The 24,944-nt window shown below is 44.3% G+C and overlaps 2 protein-coding genes across 30 annotated transcripts in view; one reads left to right on the plus strand and one right to left on the minus strand.

Annotated features, from left to right (window-relative positions):
- Positions 1-6,822, plus strand: part of ACOX2 (acyl-CoA oxidase 2) — a 28,477-nt gene extending 21,655 nt beyond the window's left edge. For all 6 annotated transcript variants that reach the window (XM_020907842.2, XM_020907843.2, XM_020907844.2 and 3 more), the window contains exons 14-15: positions 2,841-2,973; positions 6,250-6,822. In XM_020907842.2, coding sequence (XP_020763501.2) covers positions 2,841-2,973; positions 6,250-6,312 — 196 coding nt within the window. In that variant the 3' untranslated portion in view covers positions 6,313-6,822. The remainder of the gene's footprint in view (positions 1-2,840; positions 2,974-6,249) is intronic.
- Positions 6,823-9,171: 2,349 nt separating this feature from the next.
- Positions 9,172-24,944, minus strand: part of KCTD6 (potassium channel tetramerization domain containing 6) — a 44,457-nt gene continuing 28,684 nt past the window's right edge. For 16 of the 24 annotated variants that reach the window (XM_070455820.1, XM_020907835.2, XM_020907809.2 and 13 more), the window contains 2 exons: positions 11,931-11,999; positions 9,172-10,592 (listed from right to left, as the gene is read on the minus strand). In XM_070455820.1, coding sequence (XP_070311921.1) covers positions 9,906-10,592; positions 11,931-11,957 — 714 coding nt within the window. In that variant the 5' untranslated portion in view covers positions 11,958-11,999 and the 3' untranslated portion in view covers positions 9,172-9,905. Of the gene's footprint in view, positions 10,593-11,813; positions 11,834-11,864; positions 13,775-16,204; positions 18,342-18,367; positions 18,652-24,944 lie in introns of those variants that run through there. The other 8 variants (XM_070455814.1, XM_070455813.1, XM_070455812.1 and 5 more) reach the window with 8 other exon arrangements.

Below are 24,944 nucleotides of genomic sequence, written 5' to 3' on the forward strand. Positions count from 1 at the left end.
AGAGAGGCCTCCCAAGGACAGGGATGAGCCGAAGAAAGGTCTGAAGGCAGGGAGGCAAGAGCGGCCGTGTGGCTGGCTGGGAGAGGTGCACTCCAGGCAAAGGAGAAGCACGAACGCCGGCAGGCAGAGCAGGCCCGGCACGTCCACCCAGAGAGAGAGAAGGCCGCGGCAGCTGGAGCCGCGGGAAGGGGGTGAAGAATGAGGGCAGAGGTCAGCGAGCTGGGGGTGCACGGGGAAGGGCCGGAGGGCACAGCAAAGACTTAGGGCCCTGCCCTTCGCTGTGAGAGAGAGCCTAACGCACCATCTAAGGGAATCTGAGGCGTGCTTTAAAGGATCACTCCAGTTGCCATATTAAGAGCTGACTGGGGAGGGGGGATGAGTGAAAAGCAGAGACCCCAGTTAGCAGGCTGCCACAATACGCCCGGTGAGAGATGCTGGCGGACTGGCCCACGGTGACAGCACTGGAAGTGGTGGGAAGCGGTCCAAGTTTGGGTTTATACTGGAGAAGAACAAGATTTGCTAACAGATCCAATATGGGAAGTAAGAGACGGAGAGGAGTTCAGGTTTGGGGCCAGGACCGAGTCGCCATTTACTGTAAATGGGGAAGGCTACAGGAGAGCCAGGTTTGGGCAGGGTGGACAGAATGTCTCCAAGATCAGGAGTCTGCTTTTGAATACATCAAGTTTGAAGAGCCTGCTAGAAATCATGTAAACTGTTAGTAAGCAGGTGAGGCTGGAGAGAGAAATTCGGAAGCCACCGGCATGCGGTGGGTATTTAAAGCCACGAGAAGGGCAGTATCACGAGGGGTGAGCGTATGAAGAGGAGGGGCCCAGGCACTGAGTCTCAGGACCCTTCAAAGACGAGGAGGAGACGACCTCGACAGAAGTGCAGTGGAGGGAATGGAAACCTGAATCTAGCTGAGGACAGCCAGACAAGAAGAACGAGAACTGGAAAGAGCAAGCATAAAGAAGCTTGACACTTTCAACGAGTTTTGTCACAGAGGGGAGGCAAGGCATAGGTGAGGGGATGGGGAGGGAAACAGTCAAATGGGTGTTTTTATACAGATGGGAGAGACGGCAGCCTCTGTGTAACTGATGGAAACGATCCAGTACAGAGGGGAATTCTGACGTTGCGGGGGAAATACAGGAGGACTTCTGGAACACGGCTCTCTACCGGGCAAGTGGGGAAGGTATCCAGTGGACAAGGAGGGACTGGCCTGAGCTGGGAACTAGGACAGTGCACCTGTTCCGAGAGAGAAAACCCTGCATGTTTAAACGCACACTTGGGAACCTGAGGACTCCTCTTACCACTTCTATTTTCGCATCAGTGAAACGGGACTCAAAGTCACCTAGGTTAAGGGAGATGGGGAAGTGAGTAACACAGGTCTGAGCATCAAAGAGAAGGTGGGAGAGAATCACCTAAGAGAATGAACAAGTAAATGAATTAGAACCACCAGGACTGATTGCCAAGTAGCAATTAGGGCCCACTCAGGTCTTCAGTATAGTCAGTGTTGGTTTTTGCAGGCATATACTGTTACAAAGGTGCACGACAAAGTTGGTGGAAAACGAGCTATAACAAGGGATGGGGTTTTGCTGAACAAGTATGACAAGCAAGAAAACCTGCTGAATGTATCCTGGAGCGAGTGAATATAATAGACGATGGAATTTCAGATGGATGAAGAAAGTGGGACCACACAGATAAGGGACTTGAGGCAGCAGGCGCCAGTAGAGTCCAAGAATGATGAACAGCCCTGCAGGAAAACCATGTCACAAAATGAGCAAAGGCCATCCAGGATTAATGTAAGTACAGTATCCCATGCACCTCAAATGCCGTGTGAAATTAGGGTGAGGGAAGAGTGTAAACAGCTATGCATTGTATTTCATATCCTCTGCTAAAAAAGGAAGAGAAGCATGTAAACAAGCTTTTAAATACTTCATTCCATAGGTTAAAAGAAAATGATTTTGCTGCCTGAAAGGTAAAATGAGAATTATAGAAGTTGGAGTGGTACAGGGAGTAAGCTAGAAAGCTAAGAAATGGTGAAAGAGAAAACGGCTGGGCTTACAGTGAAATGCAGACACGGATGACAAGTCCCAGTGTGTGACCCTGGCAGACAGAGGGAGGCTGCAGAAGATCAGTGGAGGAGAGTCAAGGAACTGAGACATCAGGTTCTAGAGGAACTTCCACGCAGACAGTGAAATCACTAAGAACTATGACAGAAGTGCCAGAAGAGAGGTCACTGTGTCAGGAGAGAGGGTGGGAACACGGCCGAGCCGTGAAGAGAGCACATCTGAAGTCATGATAATACATAGAATACACAGTCATGACCAGGTGAGCACTGAATCTTCATCTGGCCAAAACTAGCCATACTAGGAGACAGGAAGACCGAGGAGGGGAGACAGAGGTTGGGGATGGGGCAGGCGTGGTTGTGCAGGCGAGGAGAGGGGTGCTTAAATAAATCCGCATCTGCTGTAACAGTCAACAGATGCTATCTAGCAACACTGAATCGGCGGTAGTAATACAAACAAGACACGGAGAGGCATTCAGGTCAGTTCCCCAAACAGCAGCTAAGAGAGTAAAGCCGACTGCCTCTAGGGGTTGGGGGGGAAGAAATGGAGGTGAGAGGCAGGGATATGCTGATTTTAAGTAACAAGCCTTGAAAAACTATTTGACTCTTTCTACTGTGCCTGCATAACTGATCAAAAATTAAAACTTCCAAAAAAAATTAAAACTGAGGTGTTCAAAAAGTGGATAATGATGCAACTTCTAATTAGATGTTGTTATTCACCATTCCAGATGAATCGAGCAATCTAATATACTCACAAACTCTTTTTTCCTCTCAGGAAGGATGCTATCTTGTTAACTGATGCTTTTGACTTCACGGATCAGTGCTTAAATTCAGCGCTTGGCTGTTATGATGGACACGCCTATGAACGTCTGTTCCAGTGGGCTCAGAGGTCACCCACCAATACTGAGGTAGCTGACTAGAACACTTCATAAATTACCTAAGAGAGCAGGGAACAAGCAGTGACTATATCTCCATGTTTTCCCATGTCAATCGATGTCCATTAGGTTAGAAATTGCTTGGCATAGTATGTCTATTTACAATATTTTAAGAATACCAAAAAAAAAAAAAAAAAACCACCCAGGAGCAGGGATGTGGCCTGGCAGCATCTCTGAGTCTGAACTGTAATCAGCACAATGCACTGCTCAGAATTTGGTGAAGGGAATCAGGAGGAAGGACCAAGCTCTAAATCACCGCTTGACATACCCAAGGGCATACACAGAGAGAAGCAGGCTGGCATTTAAGTAACAGAAGAAAGAAGACAAACGACTGCACTGCTTTAACCATCTTATTTTCAGCCTTTTAACTCTCAGTTCAGTGTTGATACAGCAGGTGTTGAGAAGGACAGGAAGCTTGGGGAGGGGGGGGTGTCTCTCTCAGACCTCACCGCCTTCGAGAGATGCCACCTTCCTCTTTAAGGAGGAACATCCCAGGGACAGAGGGGGCTGTCCGCACTGCATCAGTATCCCAGGGAAGCCAAGTGAATGACAATTACAAGGGTGACGGTGAAAAGATCCCCAGCTGTCCTAGGAGAGACCACCAGAACTCATTAACAGAAGAAGGGGGAGGACTCATAAAATCCTAACAGCCTAGGGCCAGGGCCCCAGACTCTCTGCTGTGAGCCTCGAGGGAGTATCAATGGGTATATTAACTGGAGGAGAGAAATGGATCCTGCATTTAGAATTTGGGAAACCAACATTTAATAGCTAACTTGATACAGATGATCAAAACAAAGGCTCTCTATAGCTACACAACAGGCTATTTTGAATTTTATACTGCAAATGTGTTATTCAGATGATGAAGCTTACTTTTTTACCTCTTCTGTCAGATTTCAGAAAAAGTGTCTTAACACCTCATCAAATTGGCACCTCTCAGGCTTCCATTCACACTTAGCATGGTGTTAGACTTGCTCTTAACATTCTGCATCCTGTCATACCTCACAGCTTAATTTAACATGGTTATCTTAAGTTGCACCACAACCAGTTACCCCCAAGACGCTTATCAGATAGAAGGCCAATCCGTTTTGGTCCTCCCCTGTCTCCAGGAAGGCAACCTTCTAACTCAGCAAGGAAATATCAAGAACTTACCTAAAGACTGTACATTTATTGGTGAGCACAGTCAAGCTACTTACAGTATGTTACTTTTTCTAATGATTAGATCTCTACTTTCTAAAGTTTAAACCCTGGCAAAGAGCTACAGCGATCCCATCCCTCTAGATTAGCCCCTGTGGTCTAAAGAGAGACACATGCCCTTTGATGCTCAAGAGAAAAACCTCCCCTGCCTTAACACCTGTCAGGGAACACGGCCATATCCAGCTCAAACCTGCTTTAGCGGCAATGCAAGGAAGCATGCCAGTTCTCCTGTTCCTCATCTTCACCAAAGAACAGAGGGACTCTCTCATCTTTTACTTGTTTCTACTCTTCTTGAAAGAATTTAATCTGGACACTGTATGAGGGCAGGCTTGTCTAAATGCGAGGCGTCACTGACCCAGGGCATCAGCACACTGGGGAGGTAACATGTGGATGCTCGACATCACAGGCACCCTCCCCTACCTCCTGCCACTTGACTGTGAACAAGGATGGAATCTTCATCGTCCTAACGCCAGGTCTACCACAAAGTAGATACTTTGCATTTACGGAGTAAATGAACATGCTTCTGCAACCTACATAGTGGGACGAGGACCCTGCTGCACACACAATAATGCCAACTCTCACCATCCTAGCGTACTGCACCTTGCTAAAAAGGTGAAAGGGAGAGCAACGTGGCTCTTGCACGCATGCTGATTTTAGGAATGTGAGTTCACACCTGACCTTGAAGAACTGTTTCCAGCTAGTTGAAATGACACTCATCTTACATTCCCGGCTCCTCTACGGACTACCAAAATAGCACTTTTAAAGAGTTGTTTTCTAATCTGCTGTAGGTAATTTTGAAACTGCAGAAAGAGACATTTTTCCCCCTCGCTTGCGCTAGCAGAAAAAGGAACACTACAGGTATTTCAAATCAATTAAAATGAAAGCTACTCTGAAATATGCCTCAGGAGACCCAAAAGTACAAACGGGAATTTATTTCACTGACATTTCTACCAAAAGCAAAATGCTAAGCTGAGTTAAATGTCTTAGAACTGTAAGCATCTCTTCTGTCTGGGGGAGGTTAAGTGTTGAGCTCGAACCCAGACGGCAGGATGCACTCCCGTGGTTTACTCTCTCCACAGGGTCTCCTTTCTGTGTTCCCCCCTGATCTGGACACCACCGCAAGCCGGTTTCTTTGTAGTGAACTGCAAAAGGCTGTTCCCCTTCCCCACTAGAACTCCTCTAAGTGATTCCCTATAGATACAAGCAGTAGAGGCACCACTGGGGATAATTTCTAAACAAGAATCCTATCTCCCCCCAATTATTCTACTGTAGAAATTTGTTAAAATGGTTGCCATATGTTCAACACAGCTACCGATTCATTCACTCATTCAATCATTTAACAAACAGTTACTGAGCACATGATGTACACCAGAAACTATTCTAGGTACTGGGGACACAGTGGAGAACCCCCGTCATCAGGGAGCTTACCGTTTCAGCTCAGACAGGCAGATGAAACAATATTACAAAAGATGAGGGTACAGCAGTGAAATCAAGACGTCACATTAGACAATAAGATAGGGACCCTGGGGTCCAGTGGCTAAGACTACTCCACATTCCCAATGCAGGGAGCACAGGTTCGAGCCCTGGTCGGGGAACTAAGATCCCACATGCTGTGTGATGTGGCCAAAAAGTGATAATAAAAAATAAACATTTTTAAAAAGAGAGAATAAGGTGTATTAAGAACACCCAATTCTGACACAGAACACTGTTTATTTCATTCCACCTTCTGGTTTCTTGCTTTGTGGTTAATGTGCTCAATTTCAAAGTCAAGCCTTTTATTTGTATTAAATCCCCAAAGCAAAATGATAAGTTGTGTTTTTTTAATTGGCCACCTGCATCCACAATTTGAAATCTGCATGAGAAAAGGAAGGATGCCCTTTGGAAAAAAATGTTTCCCCATATGTTCACCACAAAATGGATTTTAAAAATAAATTTAAAAATTAAGAATCTTATGTAACGTTACTGTTTTGAAACTATAAACTTAATCTGAAAGTGAAAGTCATTAATCCTGGCAGAAAGAGTCTGTCTTAATAATGCACTTCTTTCTACTCACAGGGGAACCCTGCCTATGAGAAATATATAAGACCACTATTACAAGGCCAGAGAGCCAGGCTCTGAGACGAGCTGCAGCACTGGAGAGGCACCACCATACGCTGGTCATACTACGGTACAGGTGTCATTAAAATCTACAACTACACATGTTATGTACTGTTTCAAAGAATCATTATCCTTCAGAGACACAGTCTGAAGCACATGCAATATCTGATTTATTCCAAAATAATCCAGGGGAAGAAAAAGTGGGAGTGAATCATTGTTGAAGCTGTTCAATGGGTACGTGGGTGTTTACACTATTCTACTTCTGAATGTTTAAAATTTCCCACAATTTAAAAAAAAAAAAAGCACTACCCATTTGTAGCATTTCTTTTGGGAAATCGCAGGGTTTTGCTTTAGATCGAGCAAAAGCCAATAGATCTATTAGTTATCACTTGTGTTGTTACAACACACATTTATTTATTCCAGGGCTTAAAAGAAAACACATACACACACACACATGCACACAAACAATCCTCTTCTACAAGTGTATATACTTGGTACAGTCTAAATAAAATGTCAGTCACTTCACACCAATCAGAATGGTTGTCACTAAGAAGATAAGAAATAGGGACTTCCCTCATGGTCCAGTGGCTAAGACTCTGCTTCTAGTGCAAGGGTTCGATCCCTGGTCAGGGAACTAGATCCCACATGCCACAAGTAAGACCCAGCACAGCCAAATAAATAAATATTTTAAAAATAAATTAAAAAAAATTTTTTTAAGGTAATAAATAATAAGTACTGGCAAGGATATGGAGAAAGGAAAACACTTGTGCACCACTGGAGGGGAGTGTAAGTTGGTGCAACCACTATGGAAAACAGTATGGAGGTTCCTCAAAAAGTTAAAAATAGAGCTATGATGCAATCCAGCAATTCCACTTCCGAGTATGTGTCCAAAGAAAACAAAAACACTAACTTGAACAGAAACACATGTACCCCTACATTCACTGCAGCACTATTTACGACAACAAAGATATGGAAACAATCTAAGTGTCCAACAACACATGAACGGATAAAGAAACTGTGGTGTATATAAACAGGGCTATTACTCAGCCATAAAAAAGAATGAGACTGTACCATCTACAAGAGCATGAATGGACCTAGAGAGTACTAGGCCAAGTAAAATAAATCAGACAAAAGAAAGACATGTAATTTCAATTCTATGTGTAATCTAAAAAAAAAAAAAGACAAATGAGCAAACAAAACAGAAACAGACCTAGATACAGCAGTGGTTGTTGGGGAGATAGGAAATAGGTGAAAGATTAAAAGGTACAAACTTTCAGTTATAAAATAAGTCACAGGATGTAATGTATACCATAGGGAGTATAGTCAGTAACACTGGAAACTCTATGGAGACACATGGTCACCAGCTTTATCATGATGATCAATTCATAATGAATATAGATGTCCAATCACTATGTTGTACACCTGAAATCAACACAATATTGCATGCCAATTATACTTCAATTTAAAAACTGAAAAGAAAAAAAAAAAGCTCCAGGAATACAACGTAAATGTTTAAAAATCAACTCTTCTACAGTAAAAATCATTTAAAGTTTCATAAAAGACATAACTGACCTCAAATTATCCAAATATAACCATGCTATATTTTCCACATCATTTTCAACTGCCCAAGTTAAAAAAAACACTCAAAATTAAATATTACCAAACAAATTGCAAAAAACCTCAGCAGGCTACTTTTCCTAATATACTCATATAAAGAATCATTTAATCGTTAATAACATAAATCTTGGAAAATTAACCAAAAGCAAACTTATCTCCAGTAATCTGGACAAGGAAGAGGCCTCATAAACATTTAACTCTTAAAACCTTGGAACAACTAATAGTCACACTTCCATACCAGTTTTCAGTCCAAATTAATTTTATCTTTCATTCACCTCTGTTAACTCAACAATGCGTTGACTGGCTAGGCTGTTCCTTTTCTTGTTGTTTCTTTTTTAGGTAACCACTAATCAATTTGAAGTGGGAGACAATTTTCTAAAATGATAATCTCATACTTAGTACATTTACTGAAACCACAGTCACCTACCAATAGTTAACGTTAAGGGATTTTGGTTTGAAAACGGTGAAAACAGGTTTCTAGATATTGGTCATTTGTCAAACCTTAAATTTTCAGAGCGACGTGGGCTAACACGGATGGTAAGACAGTGTTCTCATCCTCCTTTGAAAGAAGAAAATTTCAGAATCTACTCAGAGAAGAAAAGGGAGTCTGGGGTGCACAGCCTCAGAACCGTACTCCTCCCTTAGACAACAGGGAAATTTCTGAATTTTCTTTTAAAAGGTGTTCTAGTAAACTAGGAAGTTTCACTATAGTTAACATAATCCTTCCTGTGAGCAACTTCCAAGAGACAGAATCAAATGAACTATGCAAAATAAGACTACAGTGAAATAAATAAAAGTACACCATATCTGTTCTAGATTCTTTGTTCACTCCAGTTTCCTTCTCAGAAATTTAATCTTAGTAATAAATTGCATTCGTGGATCAGCATTAATACATGAGAATAAAGCGGCCTGAGTCCGTTTGTCCCTGTGCTCAATACAAAGCTAGAAGAAGGGTCATGCAGCAGTGACAACGGGAGGAAAATCTATAATCTTCAAAATGAGTCCTAGTGGGAAAAAAATTGTCAAGCTGCACATTCGCTGTCCTGCGATGCACTGTTTTAGACAAAACTAGTAATTTCATCTATTCCCTGACTCAACAGCACAGTAGTATTACATAAACTGCACCCTGAAGTTCCCACTGGGTCCTTCTGAATCAAATACAAACGTGCTATAGGCAGTATTTATTAGGACAGAAAACAAAACACATTTTAGACAAGGAATAAGATTTCCCCCCTTAACAATAATCAACCAATACACACCTAATTTTCATATTTCAATTTTTATTGTGGTTTTTTTTTTCTGGTAGACAGTACCACTTGACAATTATACTGCACCAGGCATAAGAAGTTGAGATTTCTACCACAGGGACGTTTTGTATTCAGAATCCAATATAAATATTTCTAGTCAGACATCTCCATGGCTACAGATATTTGGTTGCTTGATTTATATGCATAGAAAGAAACAGTTGTCATAACTGTAAAAAGCAGTACTTAACAAGTACTTTTACATGATTGGAATAGTTTTCCTTTAATATTACAATACTGCTTATTGGTCTGAAAACTAGGTCACCCTACGTGATGTTCTGATTTTTCCCCAAGGCATCATGAGTACTGTTTATTCTTTCACTCCTGCATTTTTAGCCTTCTAGTTGATTTAGGGACTATTTAATCAGAAATCATTTTAGCACTGCAAAAAAAAAAGAAAGAAAGCTTTGTTAAGGGTACATTATAGACCATAATGATTTTCAGACTTCTTTGTATTAAAAAAAAAAAAGGAATCTGGAGGCTCGGAACAGGCACATGCACTCTTGGGGTGAAGGGAACAAAACATAGAGGAGTCTGCTAAAGCACAAAACTTCCTTCTGGTCCCCAATGCCTTCAAATAAATACAAATATTAAAAAAAAAAAAAATCTCACACTGTGATTTAAAAAAAAAAAAAAGGTCAGCCTCCTGGATCTCCTGGCAGGTGCACTCCCAGGACCTCCCGGGGCTGGAGGTCAGTCATCCGTCTTCCGGGCCAGCCTGCAGAAAGTCCAGTTGTGTTCCACTGTGTTCTCATTGGCCCGCTCGCTCATGTGATGCACTCGTGTGTTGCGGATCGTGAAACCCTGTTTGGTAATGTACTCCATCAGGTGGACTCGGAGAGAGACTTCCTGGTGATAATCACAGGGTCCAAAAGTAAAGGACACCTGGCAATCTCTGGTGTCCATCATGTGCTTATTCCACTTCGTAAAATAGTTTGATATGCCTTCTAGTAAGGAATGGACCTTGGTGGTAATGGTTAACTGCGTTATGATGACAGCTACCGGATTGGAGTACTTAGAAAGCTTCCGGGTACTAGATAACTCCACAACTTCTTCAAAAGTATCCACGGGATACAAAGGCTTGGGGTCATTGAGACACTGAATCAAGGGCTCAATCTGATAAAAGTCTGCTTCTTTCCGAAGCAGATCAAATTCCTTAAAATCCAGGGGTAAGGTCAGCTCTGAAGTTCTTAAGAAGTTGAGGACATATCGGAAAAGAGGTCCATCTCGATCAATGAAGTAATTGCCTTGAGGGTCTCGAGCTGTGGGGAAGTCCCCCCCAAACATGGCTCCAAGCATGGAATCCGGGTAACGCGTCAACGTGGTGAGAGACGTCGTGTACAAGTGTCCACCTACATTTAACGTGACTGGGTCAGTCATCTGAAATTGTTTAAAACATCATCAGTCATCTGAAAAAAATTTTTTTCTTAAATCCTAACTTTGACAAATTAAGAAAATTAGTGGCAACAAGCAAAGCGAAAGATTCAGGCTACAGCACATCCAGCAAGCCACTGATGCAAAACAGCTGTAGTTTCAGTGAGAAACCCACCCAGATGGAGGGATCTAACATGCTCTTTCAACAGAAAAAGGAGATGTCCACCGCTTCAGAGCCTGCCACTGGGAAAGGAGGGCATGACTTCCGAAGCCATTTAATTTCAGGCCCAAGGTCTAGAGGTTTTCAGATTAGAGTACATTATGGGAAGAGGAAGAGAAACTTAAGATATACTCATTTTTTTCCCAATTAAAAAAAAAAGACTATGTTTCTTAACTCAATTTAACATAAAATAGAATACAAATGACTGAAAAACATAAAGATAGCTACTTGCAGTATTTCTGTCTTTTCCCCCTCAACAGGAGGGAAATGATGAAATTTTAAAAACAGAAATTTGTGTGCACTTAATCTCAACTTTTCATGGAAGAAATAGTGCCAAACACTAAGTTAAAATATACAGTTTGGTCAAAACAATCTCATATTTTTTGTTGTTCAGTCTCTAAGTCATGTCCAACTCCTTGCAACTCCACTGACCATAGCCTGCCAGGCTCCTGTCCGCTGGATTTTCAAGGCAAGAATACTGGAGTGGGTTCTCACATACCCAAAGGCTAATATCAGCTTTCAAATTTCATAATCTGATAGTATAATCACTTTCGTAACATTAGTGTCACAATCTGACCTCTAATTTCGAAAAGCAAGCTTCTCTAAATACATACCTTTGGCTTTTAAAATCATACTTAAGAAATAAAGCAAGACAGGTAGAGACAGGTAATATGCAAATAAAATATTTCTTACCAAAGGAAAAAAAAATATAGACACATGCACATGCAAAAAAAAAAAAAGTACTAGTGGGCGAAGTGGCATCTTCTCAACCATTAACCTCCCCAACCACAAGAATGTCCTGTCTACTGTCACCTACCACACATTCATTTAACAGTCATTACTCTATGAAGGAAGAGTCTTAAGAGAAATATACTTTAAGACCAAAAAAACAGTGATTATTAAAAGTTACATGGAGAGTCCACGCTGAGCTCGCTTACTTAAAAACACCAAAGTTAAAACACCCAAAAATACCCAGAAACTAACTGGGGGGGAGGGAAGGGTTGTACCGTTCGTAAGTTCCATTCTCATTGAGATGCACTGTATCTAAGAATACATACGAAGCGAGAAGAGACACACAGAGATAATCTGCCAGCCTCCAGAGCGCATCCTCAGAAGCCTCTCACCATATAGCCCCAGTCTCCATTATCCATCTGCTCCAGTGCCGGTCTCGGGGAGCCCAGGTTCCAGGGAAACTTGGGAAAGAGAAAAAGACATGTGACAGTGCGCATCACCACGAACGCAGAAGAAAGGTTTTCTCACCCAACAGCAGGCCAGACACCGGAGAAATCCTCATTTTTGCTCTAAGGCAAAGGTCTAGGGCAGAAACGATTTCCCAAAGGTCTTCTAGGGGTCCCCCAACATCCTTACCACAATGGGTACCTAAGAGACTGGCAAATGTTTACACAGGAAAGAGTTACCCTAAACTTTGAAAGGAAAGGAAAGAGTCTAGGGAGTAAACCAGTTATTCAAATTCTACCTATCTTCTCTGAAAATTCAATTTTTAGAATTCCTGCAGAAGAACATTATGATTAACCCTACAACCTTATCTGGTACAAAACTATGACGATCCTTATCAAAAAGGTTAACAGAGGAGAAGAGTAAACTCTTTTTCATAAGCATTTCAGCTACATAAACGAAACATCTTAGTAAAAGCATTAAAAGCCATAAACCTCCAAGAGACTGGCATCTCTTTCCAAGAGAAATACACCAGAAGCGTAGCTCTGCTGTAACACAGAAAACCTAATTACACTTTTAATAATGATATATTTCATTTGCTACAACAATCAAAACAAAAACAAAACAAGTAAAATGCCAAACCATAGGAGCACAATTTCGGGCAGAAAAGAACCTTACCAACCTATCATGACAGTCACTAGGCCAGTGCTTAGGAAGGAACGCCTGAAGACACTGACAAACACCCAGATATTAATGATGCCATTTTTATTTTATCTACAATTCAAAAGCACTTAAACAGTTTCCCAGCTACTGAACTGCTTCAGTCAGTCCTTCACACACATCAAACCCCAAACCACCCGGCAATGCAAACTCCAGGGCAAATTTCAAAAGCTTTGGCAAGAGACAGTAAGAAACTTGGACTTAAGAGTATTTAACCAGGAAAAGCACTGTTTGTTTGTTTGTGTGGTCTTGTTTTTTTTAATGGATTCATTTTCCCTACTTTTAGAGGAATCTGGCACACTCATTCCCAGAACAGGCCCTGGCTACAGAAGATCACAAAGGCTCTTTCTCAAAAGGTCACTCAGGCATGTAGAGAACATTTGCATAGCACAGCAGGGGCTGAAATCAGAGCCTCAAGCATCCATTTCTCTACCTTGCAAATTCTTCAAAGCAAACAAGCTAAAATGTAAACCAGACAACTGTGGGGTCAGTTTTTATTCTCCACATTCAGCAGCTGGGTACAAGTAGGGCTCCACATGCTATAGGGTGAGAAATGGAACAAATGTCAAATTCAGGGCTGTTACGACCACCTTTCATTCCTCTGACTGACTTCAACAACAGAATTTTAAGTAACAGAACCAAGAAAGAGGTTTTGACCAACCTGTATTATGTGCACCTGATCCAGTTACTGGTGCGACAGACAGACCAGCAGATGGAACAACTGAGTGATTTAAAAGGCCAGTCACCCGAAAGTTCTGCTAAGATGCCCACCTCTGGCCTTCTCCCATCACCCAGCATTCACTGGAGGTACAGGCGCGGGGGCCCATGTGCCAGCCAGATACACAGAAACAGCAAAGTACGGCCCTTGCCCTGGTGAGGCTTTCAATCTCTGAAGAAGGGCCACATGCAACAGCTAAAGTACAGGATTCAAAGGCCCCATATAAAAGATGGGCTGGCAGAGAGCTGGGGGAGAAAGAGCGAGACCACCACCAAACATGAAAACGGAGGGCTCTGGGAAGGGCTCCTCTCCGTGGGACGCAGCAGGAATGTTTGGACAACCTGAAGAGGGATTCTAGAATAAAGAAACAATTAAGTAAAGGGCTGAGGGCTCCCCCACAACATCCCCGATACAGTAAGCAGAATGTGCGTAATTATCCTCCTTTTGGAGATGCTTCCCTGGTGGTTCAGCTGGTAAAGAATCTGCCTGCAACGCAAGGGACCCCGGCTCGATTCCTGGGCTGGGAAGATCCCCTGGATAAGGGATAGGCTACCTACTCCAGTATTCTTGGGGTTCCCTTGTAGCTCAGCTGGTAAAGAATCCACTTGCAATGCAGGAGACCTGGGTTCAATCCCTGGGTTGGGAAGATCCCCTGGAGAAGGGAAAGGCCCATTCCAGGGTTCTGGTCTGGAGAACTCCACGGACCTTATAGTCCATGGGGTCATAGAGTCGGACACAACTAAGCGAATTTCACTTTTCACTTTCGGAGATGTAACACAGAAAAGGCACATTAAGAGACTTGCTCAAGAGCCCGTAGCTAGAAAGTAACTGAACAGGAGCTTGGGTTTCCTGACTCCTAGTCCAAATCTTTCCATAAACGTCCTCCTCCAACAGAAATTGAAAGAGTAATATCCAAGAAACAAGAAATCCAAAGGATTAACTTTAAAACCCCTAACAGCCATCTATTAATCCTATCTACCTAGTAAGGATTTATTTACAAATATAACAGTAACTCAGTCAAAGTGAGCAGTTTTCATGGATTTGTAAAATTCCCTTGAAGCAAAATAGCAAGGACCTACTGTCCAGTCAGTGTGATTTAAGACTGCTATCTTCGATCTTAAACAACTCCACTTTGCGAATATCCAAATAGTTAAATAAGACATGGGAGATGCAAAAAAAGGAGACCAAAGACAACTAAAAAACGAAGAAACAGTTATCATCAAAGTCACGGCTGTTATGCCAGGACTGTCCACTATTAATCCTTTCTTTTTTTACTGCTGAACCAAAACAAGATAGCTTCTTGGGCAATAACACACACACAGTTCGATGATGCTCCTGAATCTTGTTCTACAGCAAAAGGCAAGGTTCTATTCCTGTACAAAGATATAATAAAACTTCAAAGCTTAATAATTCAGGAAAGCAATTATGGAAACCTTCTAAGTCCATGTTTCTTTAAAAAGTACCCAAAAGCCTCCCTTCATTTCTGTATAGGATACATCAAAATAAGATGAAGTTACTATCAGTCACTTTCAATAAAACTACTAAACTGTACCCTCAAAATGAAAATGTTCACTTAAGAGCGCTAGAGCAGGAAAAATAGTAATGATTAATTTACATTTTATCTCTATGCCTTACTTCTAAACATCCTCTGTGGAGATGCTCAGATACAGCACAAACAAAACAAACAAATAAAAGAAGCAAGGACATTCCTGGTCAACCAATAGCTGGATAATCAACCTCTAAACTGATGACTGTTAGGACCATCTCAGAGACAATGCAGATGAATGAAATAAAACACAGTGCAAGAGAATTTCCAGAATAGCTTCAATCTCTTCTACTAAGTCATTTTCCAGAGCTGCTAACAATTAAAAATGATTCATTTGCTTTTCATCTTCTCTCCCTTCTGGTACTCAGCAGCGGAGGAATTAATGAGAAATTGAAGGACCACAAGACATACAGCAGAAGGAAGCTCTTGAAATGGGCATCAAATGTGCCTGTCTTATTAGAGGAACACAGACCTAACATTTCAGAAAAATGGCCAGGAATGGAGATCATGAAGGTACCAATGAAAAACATCTTTCCTTTATAGTGACTTGCTTTACTAAAAATTGTTTTAAACAACAATGAATGCAACCAAACACAAAAATTCAAAGACTTCTGACCCTGTAAAATCAAGTTCACTTGAAAAGATCTGACCTTTGGCTCAAATAAAATACATGTGGTAACAACCAGCAGACCGTTCCCAAAGTAAAGTAGTTCTGAAAATTCACCCAGATGCAGCTTCAAACGTTAATTATGACTAATATATAAATTCTGACAATGTAATGTTAGCAGATAATTATGTTAAGGAAAACACAAACTCAAGAATTTATGAAAGCCTTAAAAAAAACTTAACAATTTTCCACATTCACAAATGTGAAAAACACACAATTCAACAAGTGAATGACCTAAAGAATAACTTAAGGACCCCTGAAACTCACTTTCCTCCCCACAGCAGGACTCAATTACAGGCTTCGTGGTGGATGAACTAATCTAACACACACTTTCTGGGCTTATCATTTCTGCTACAGACTAAGAAGTCTCTGGAATAAAACTCCTGCTCCCATCCTACAAAATAACATACACTGCAATACACACCTCTAAACTTGAATAAATAACAAAAACATCACTATTTCCTTCCCTAAGTTTCCAGGTAACCCTTTTAAAATGCCTTTCTACTTTCTACTGAAATCTTTGTGGCTGGCATTCAGAATAGACGACTCAACAAATTCCATCTATACATACCTTCAAAATTACCTTTGTGCTGAATTTCTCTGTTCTTGAAATGTGGGAGTTTTTGAAAGTGAAATACTTTTTATAGTAACTAGTTCAGCAACATATAAAGGAGTCTTTTGGGTTAACATTCACATACAGGCTGGTTTAAGTAGCCAGGCAGAGAAGGAGAATGTGATGATGGCGTTAGGTTATGCTTGACCATAACCACTACACAAATAGATCGTTTCATCCAAAAACTAATCCTTTTTTCTCTCTGCTCTCTCCATGGGGTCTACAAAAAAGGTGCTCTAAGTGACTTTTCCTACTGAAGAGCTACCACAAATAGTCACAAAACCATACCATTCCTCTTACCTAAATTTCTGTAAGATAAAACAGAGTAATACCACATTCCCAAAAGTAACAGTACCACTTACGCACAACACAAGGGCAACAACTGGCCCACACGGTGACAGATGGGGGCCTGGGCTCTGAGGCCACAGGCGGCCAGAGCAGGAGAGAGAGAGATGGTCACAGGTGAGGATCCTTAAGCCAACTTGGCTTCATTACTAATTATAAGGCCCAGAGTTAATCACTCTGTGTTGCCCAGCTGCTTCTTGGAGAAAAAATAAGTGAGATCATGAATTGAAAATTTATGGGTAACCTCGCAAGTGTGAAAATACTAGTGGCAGTAGCATACATATAATTTCCGTGGTTAATTGAGAAACTTGAGAGTGTGGACACAAGTAATTCAGAGCATGGGCATGGAGACGGGGCAAGTATGGAAGAGGAGGTCACTTAATTTGCTTCCAGTCGCCCTCAGTCCGTCCTCCTTTTCCTGGAGCGCCACAAGAGAGGATCACAGGGAGCATCTGGCTTGCACAAGAGACCACCAGACGCCGGAACTCTTCATCACAGAAGGCACTCCTCTAAAGCATGACTCAGGATTATATCCAACGTAAAGCCAAATCCAAATAAGTATTTGTACTGCATTTTAAATAAACTCCAAATATCACAATCCAAGACACGTTCAGTGATTCACGGATTCACCCTAGCATTTCTTTATGTAGTAATGCTTTAAACTGTGACAAATTAAAATTTAAATGACATGAACCTTAGAAACAGCATCTACAGTGGTCCTCACCACTCAATATTTATGATGTTACGCAAAATGAAGGACTAGTATGGTCTGACCAAAAAGCAAGTTGTCTCAACCTACCTACCATGCAGGTAAAAACAGATTTTCCTGTTCCTAGCTACACATCTGTTTATTTGAAAACATCTCAGTCCTGGGTTCAGTCCTGTGCTGTCTTGGAATCGCTTCTTTCCTATCTTGGAATCGTTCATATGCTCGGGCGTTTGTGACAGCAAAGAAAATGAACATGCCAAGGGGAAACGGTAACACACGCTCAGGCTACCCCAAACGCTCTTAGCCAAACCAAGTTACCTCAGGTCTCTTGGCACTCAAACCTCTTCTGTCACAAAGCCCTCAAATTGGAAGTATCCAACTTGTTCTAGAACTGGTATAGTTGCAGAAACATGGTAACTTCAGCACAGTATCCAAAAAGGATCTCTGCTTCATCTCTCAAGTCCCACCCCTCAGACACAGCCTCCGCCACTGACAGCCCGGCAGGTGCTTCAGGGGCTCCTCATTACCGTGGCCATTTATCACCTCTGACGTCCAGCATTAAAAACGCCCTGGCACACACAAATCTGGGCATTCAGAACTCAGCTGCGGTCAGTCTCCCTGGGGCAGAAAAATCCCCTAAGGCAGGGTCCAGAAGTCCTGCCGGAGGCTTTAAAAGAAGGTAAACTGTAGCCAGCAAGCACCACCCACAATCAATCATTTTCCAGCAAACCTCGAGGGGCTCCCGTCCCGGCTTCACTGCTGCCCACGGGCCGAGTCCCCCACCCCGACACCCGAGCCCTGAACCCCGGTCCGCCGAACCCGCACGTCCCAGCGGGGCGGGCCCCGGATCCTCCGCCCAAGGCCGGCCTCCGGTCGCGGGCAAGCCGCGGCGGGCTCGTGCCAGCCCCGGAGCGCGCCGCCTGGACTCCCCGAGGTCCCCTGAGCGCAGCCCCGCCACCGCCCGGGCTCCCCTCAACCCCGCTGCCGGGCCGCTCCGCGCGGTCTTCTGCTAGAGCCCGGCCCTCCCGAGCCCCGGGCCTCCGCGCCGTGGGCCCGCCCCTACTCACTGCGCTGCGGCGGCGGTGGCTGCCGGGCCGGGAGACGCCGGCGGCCGGAGAGCGCGAGCGCGAGGACAAGCGAGCCCGCGCCCGGCGGCGGCGGTGGCGGCGGCGGCGGCAGAAGGGACGACTGAGCCCGCGCCCGGAGTTGCGGCTCCTGCCGCCCGGCGCGGGCGGCGCCTTTCCAGCGGAGACGCGGCGCCACGGGCGCGGGCGCCCTCTAACGGCGGCGCGGGCTAGCGACCGAAGGGCCGAGCGGCCGGAGAAACTCAAACCCGGCGCAGTCTGGGCGGCTCCTTCAGGCTGGCTCCGCGGCGGCCCTGAAGCCCCGCCCCGACGCCCGATCCCGCCCCCGAGGCTCGGGCACAAGACCCACGTGCTCCGCCCAGAATTCGCCCGACGTCCCGCCTCCGCCCGCACTGAGGGATCTGCCCAGCCCCCGGCACTTTTCGCTAGGACTCAAGCCTAGTTTCTCCTGTCATTTTACGAATACTTAAGGGACCCCGACCAAGTGCCAGGCCTGGCGAGTAAAGCGGTCACCAAGAAGGGGGGGCTTCCTAAGGAAAGGAGAAACATAAAGACCCAAATAAACGGCCGACAAAACAACGACCAAAAAAAAAAAAGTTATGATTATAAAATGTTGGGAGGTACATGAATTCGATGGAGAATAAGGGAGGGGTCTGTGCTGCAGCTACGGGACTATACAAGATCTGGACTCCGGGACTGTGGTCCCGGGACTCCTGGCCTTGCCCTCTGTCAGATTGATAAGGTCACCTCTCCAGTCTTGTGGGCGGAGTAGGGAAAGACAGCCAGCTGAGAGAAGGGCAGCAGAGAAAACGACCAGTGCAGAAGCTCTGAGGACTGAAGGAGCCAGCCCTAGAGGAAGCTGGCACCAATACTGTCCTCATTTCACCACGAAGGAAGCCAAGGCTGCAAGAGTGGGGAATTACCTAAAGTCTCAGAGCTAATTGGTTTCCAAACATAGATTCCTTACAAACGGAACTCACTTCCGGCTAACCAAATCCCCATCCCTTTCCAGATGAGATCAGGTATAGGGTTTTTGCCATTTCTCCTTCACCATAATCAAGAGAGCTCCAGAAAAACATCTTTCTGCTTTATTGACTATGCCAAAGCCTTTGACTGTGTGGATCACAATAAACTGTGGAAAATTCTGAAAGACATGGGAATACCAGGCCACCCGACCTCCCTCTTGAGAAATCTGTATGCAGGTCAGGAAGCAACAGAACTGGACATGGAACAACAGGCTGGTTCCAAATAGAAGGAGTACATCAAGGCTGTATATCGTCAATCCTGCTTATTTAACTTCTATGCAGAGTACATCATGAGAAACGCTGGGCTAGAAGAAGCACAAGCTGGAATCACCATTGCTGGGAGAAATATCTATAACCTCAGATATACAGATGACACCACCCTTTGGCAGAAAGTGAAGAAGAACTAAAGAGCCTCTTGATGAAAGTGAAAGAGGAGAATAAAAAAGTAGGCTTAAAGCTCAACATTCAGAAAACTAAGATCCTGGCATCTGGTCCCATCACTTCATGGCAAATAGACAGGGAAACAGTGAAAACAGTGACAGACTTTATTTTGGGGGGCTCCAAAATCACTGTAGATGGTGACTGCAGCCATGAAATTAAAAGACACTTACTCCTTGGAAGAAACGTTATGACCAACCTAGACAGCATATTAAAAAGCAGAGACATTACTTTGCCAACAAAGGTCCAGGCTATGGTTTTTCCAGTAGTCATGTGTGGATGTGAGAGTTGGACTATGAAGAAAGCTGAGCACCAAAGAATTGATGCTTTTGAACTGTGGTGTTGGAGAAAAGTCTTGAGAGTCCCTTGGACTGCAAGGAGATTCAACCAGTCCATCCTAAAGGAGATCAGTCCTGAGCATTCATTGGGAGGACTGATGTTGAAGCTGAAACTCCAACACTCTGGCCACCTGATGTGAAGAACTGACTCACTGGAAAAGACCCTGATGCTGGGAAAGATTGAAGGTGGGAGGAGAAGGGGATGACAGGGGATGAGATGGTTGGATGGCATCACTGACTCAATGGACATGAGTTTGAGTAAGCTCCGGGGAGTTGGTGATGGACAGGGAGGCCTGGTGTGCTGCAGTCCATGGGGTCACAAAGAGTCGGACATGACTGAGCAACTGAACTGAACTGAACTTCACCAGTATAAGCACTTGCCTTGGAAACTCACCTGCGCTTCACCATTTTGAGTGTGTGATTGCCTCTGGTATTTATCTGCACACTCATCACAGTTATATCTGATATTTGGTTTTCTCTGAAAAACTCAGTGGGCTTCCCAGGTGGTTCAGTGGTAAAGAATCTGACTGCCAAGCAGGAGACCCGGGTTCCATCCCTGGGTCAGGAAGACCCCCTGGAGAAAGAAATGGCAACCCACTCCAGTATTCTTGCCTAGAGAATCCCACGGACAGAGGAGCCTGGCTGGCTAAATAGGTTCCATAAATGGCATACGGTTCATTAATATACCTGAGTGCACCATTATATTTAAAAAAGACTAGGTGAGGATACAGGGAAATGTGTGTAAAAATAAGCAGTGCACAAAATGATATACATGATATAATCCTGATTTTATTTTCAAAAATGTAAATATCCATAGACAAACATTTTAAAGAAATATATCAAATCACTGATCATAGTTCTAGGCAGTAGGATGGGAATATTAGTGACATCACTTTCAAATGTTCTTCTGAATTTTCTATCTTTTCTAGAGTCCATGGATGCTGAATTTATAATCAGAAAAAAAAGTTTTATTTTTTAAGAAAGATAATTCTGATATTACCCAACACTCAGACCTCCAGGATTTGGTGCCAATGAAAATCCAAATCTGCCCTTTGCTTACTGGTATCCCTGAAGGAGTCATTTCGACTCTCAGGACTTCTATTTCCTCATCTAAAAACTGAGAGGAATTAATTTGTCAGTGGTTGTGTCAGTACAATTCCTATATATCTAAAAGTTTTTATTGCTATTGTAACTTATATTATCAAATTTATATTTTATAACATATTGATAGTTACTGAAATGTGGTTCATTTTCTACAATAATTTTATATTCAGCAACTCTTTTAGTTCTAATTGAGTTCTAATAAGTTTATATGCTCTCTTGAATTTTCTATGTAAGCAGTTATAGAGTCTGCAAGTAATAACATTTGGAATCTTCTTGTCCAGTCTTTATTTTCTTTTCCTTATTTTACTGCACTAAAACCTCCAGCACAAATTTGAATAATGATGATAGTGGTCATTTCTATCTTGTTCTTGACTGTTTCTAATATGGCACCATTAAGTATGGTGTTTGTTGCAGATTTCTGGTGGATTCCCTTTATTAGAGTAAGGGAGTACTATTCTGCTTTATTATGAATGGGTGTTGTATCTTTCCGACCTAGGGATCAAACCTGGGTCTCCTGTATTGCAGGCAGATTCTTTACCATCTGAGCCACCAGGGAAGCTCTGTTGAATTTTATCAAATGTGAGATTCGCACCCCCCCCCCATGTAGTTAATTACAATCATGGCTTTTACTGTATTAAACCATCCCTGCACTCCTGAAATAAACACACCTTGATGATGTTTTTTCTTCTTCTTCATATAGTACTGCATTTCATTTGTTAATATTTTATTTGGAGTTTTTATATCCACTGCTATGAACGAGATAGGCCTACGATTGTTCCTATCATATTCTCTCTCTGTCTGGTTTCATTACCAAAGTAACATTAGCCTCATAAAATAAATTAAGGAGTGGGTGTCTACTCATTAGGACAGCCTCTGTAAGACTGAGATTTTTCTGTTGTTTGGGTTTTCCATAGGATTCTCCTATAGGCCATCTTGATTTGGGGGCTGGGGGTAGAGAGTTTACCCTTATATCCTGACTCACAGCGTTTAACCTGACCTCAGGGCCCACTTCTCCACCTGCAGAGCTCTTGTCGGGCCACCAGGAATCTCCTTGTGGCCGAATCTGAAAGCTGCCCCTCAGATCTCCCTGAAGTGACATCACTGCCCACACTCTCCTAGGGACAACCTCTTCCCCAGCCCTGTTCTAGCTTCCTCCTTCGTCTCAGACTCGTGAAGATGCACCTCCTCTTGCTTTACCCACGCCTATGCCCCGGTTTCTGGGAGGCTGCACCCTCTTCTCCATCTACCCTCCCTGTGGACTGACTCAGTCACCTCCGTGGATGCCATTACTGTCTCTAAGCCCAAATACTCCCAAATCCACACCTCCAGCCCAGGCCTCTCTCCTGAACTCCAGACCTACAAATACTGCATATGCTGAAGACCCTGCTATGTGCCAAGCACTATGCTAAATGCTTTTATCCTCTGTGTCAGTTATCTACTTCTTGTTGTTCAGTTCCTCAGTCATGTCCGACTCTTTGCAACCCCATGAACTGCAGCATGCTAGGCTTCCCTGTCCTTCACTGTGTCCCAGAGTCCGCTCAAGCTCGTGTCTGTTGATTCAGCGATGCCATCCAACTATCTCATTCTGTCGCCCCCTTCTCCTCTTGCCTTCAATCTTTCCCAGCAAAGGTCCTTTCCAATGAGTCAGTCGGCTCTTTGGATCAGGTGGCCAAAGTATTGGAGCTTCAGCTTTAGCATTAGTCCTTCCAATGAATATTCAGGTTGGTTGCATCATAAATTGTCCCAAAATTTAACTTAGGGGCTTAAAACAACTTTCTTTTGTCTTTTTTTGGTTACACCACTCAGCCTGTGGACTCTTAGCTTCCAGACCAGGGTCTGAATTCAGGCCCAGGCAGTGAAAGCCCCAAGCCCTAACCACTGGACTGCCAGGGAATTCCCAACAAATGTTTTTTTAATCTCACAGTTTCTGAAGGTCAAGAATTTGAAAGCAGATTAGATAGGTAGAAGATCTTCCAGTCTGGATGTCAGGAGGACTGCTGTTGGCTGGGGCACAGACATGTGCTTCAAGCTCACTCATGTAATTTTCATGTGGGATCTAGTTTCCAGAACAGGGTTGGAACCCCAGCTCCCTGCATTGGGAGTGCGAGTCTTAGCCACTGGACCACCAGGAAGGTCCTGTGTCTTTTATAGCCTAGCCTTGAAAGTGACACACCCAGAATCTCTTGGTCTCACAGACCAAGCCTATTGCAGCGTGGCAGGGTACCACACAAGGACCCGGCAACCAGGAAACGGCATCATTAGAGGTAATCCTGGAGGCCACTGCACCCTCGCAACTAGAAGGACAACCCACATCATCCCACAAATGCAGATGAGAAAACAAAGGGAAGGAGAGGTGAAGTCGGTGATCAAGGCCACACGGCCAAGTCCGAGAAAGGAGGTTTGAACACCGCTTTGCCTGGCTCCCCTTCCGCAGTCTACCAGCGGCTCTCTCACCTTTGACATGTACAAACCTGAATACTCTCGCCTCACCACCCCCAAGCCTCCCAAGTCCCCAGCTCAGCTGGGCAAGTGGCGCCACCGTCCTCCCATCTGTCCAAACCAGCAGCTTTGAGTCACGCCTGCTTCTCCCACCCCCTCACTTCCCAGCACCAGATCACCCAGCCCTGCCAAGTCTTCCTCCTCAGTGCAGCCGGGATCCATCTCGCCTTCCCTTTCTTTCCGTCTCCACTTCCATCGCGCGGGGCCGAGTCACCCAACTGTCCGTCCTGGGCATCTGCCGTAGCCTCATCCAGGCCTCCCTTGCTCTCTCCGCCCCCGTGCTAGCCATCCGTCCTCCTCTCTCCAGCATGAGTCTCCTTCAAGAACACAAAGCTGGCTGTGTCACCCTGTTTCCTTTCAACTTCGTTGTCTCTAGCTCCCACTGCCTTGGGGATCTGGTCCCCATCCCCTCCCTCCCGTGTGATCCGGCCCCCGCCCACTGGTCCAGCTTCCCCCCTTGGTACCTCTTCACCTCCCCGGCCTCTCTGGTATCGGGAATCCACAGCAAACATTTTCACTTCAGGGCTGCCGTCATGCTGTTCCCTTACCTAAAACACTTCCCCCAGCGCCAGGGCAAGCCCGTCTCCTCCTCCTTCAGCACGCTGTCATCTCCCCAGAGAGGCCTCCCCTGACCTCCCAGCCCAGCTGACGTCCCCCAGCGGTAACTTCCACAGTGTCCCTTTTTTCCTGTCCACCTCACTGCTTCTGAGCTCCCTGAGAGCAGGAGCGGTTTTGTCCGTTTGGTTCACAACAGCACCCGAGGTCTTCGCCACGTGCCTGGCGCTGAGCGCCTCCTCGACACCTGTGTGACAGTTCAGTGCATTCCCTCCACCCCCTCCCTTCCCCCAGACCCAAACCCCATGCCTCCGCCCTGGACGATGTTTAGTTCCTTAAGCGAAGCACAGTCACCACCGCGGCTCTGCACATGCTGGTCCCGCCACAGGGGTGCCCTTCCCTCGGCCGCTCCGTTTACTCAGCTAACTCCTGTATATTCATCAGGAACGAGGGCTGCCAGGTTCACCAAAGGAAAACACAGGATGCTCAGTTAAATCTGAATTCCAGATAAACAACGAATAATTGTTTAAGTACGTCGCAAATACTGCACTAAATAACAAGCCGTCCTGTATTTTATCTGGGAACTCTAGCAGGAATGAG

The sequence above is a fragment of the Odocoileus virginianus genome, chromosome 26 (assembly GCF_023699985.2).
Source record: "Odocoileus virginianus isolate 20LAN1187 ecotype Illinois chromosome 26, Ovbor_1.2, whole genome shotgun sequence".
NCBI classification, from domain to species: domain Eukaryota; kingdom Metazoa; phylum Chordata; class Mammalia; order Artiodactyla; family Cervidae; genus Odocoileus; species Odocoileus virginianus.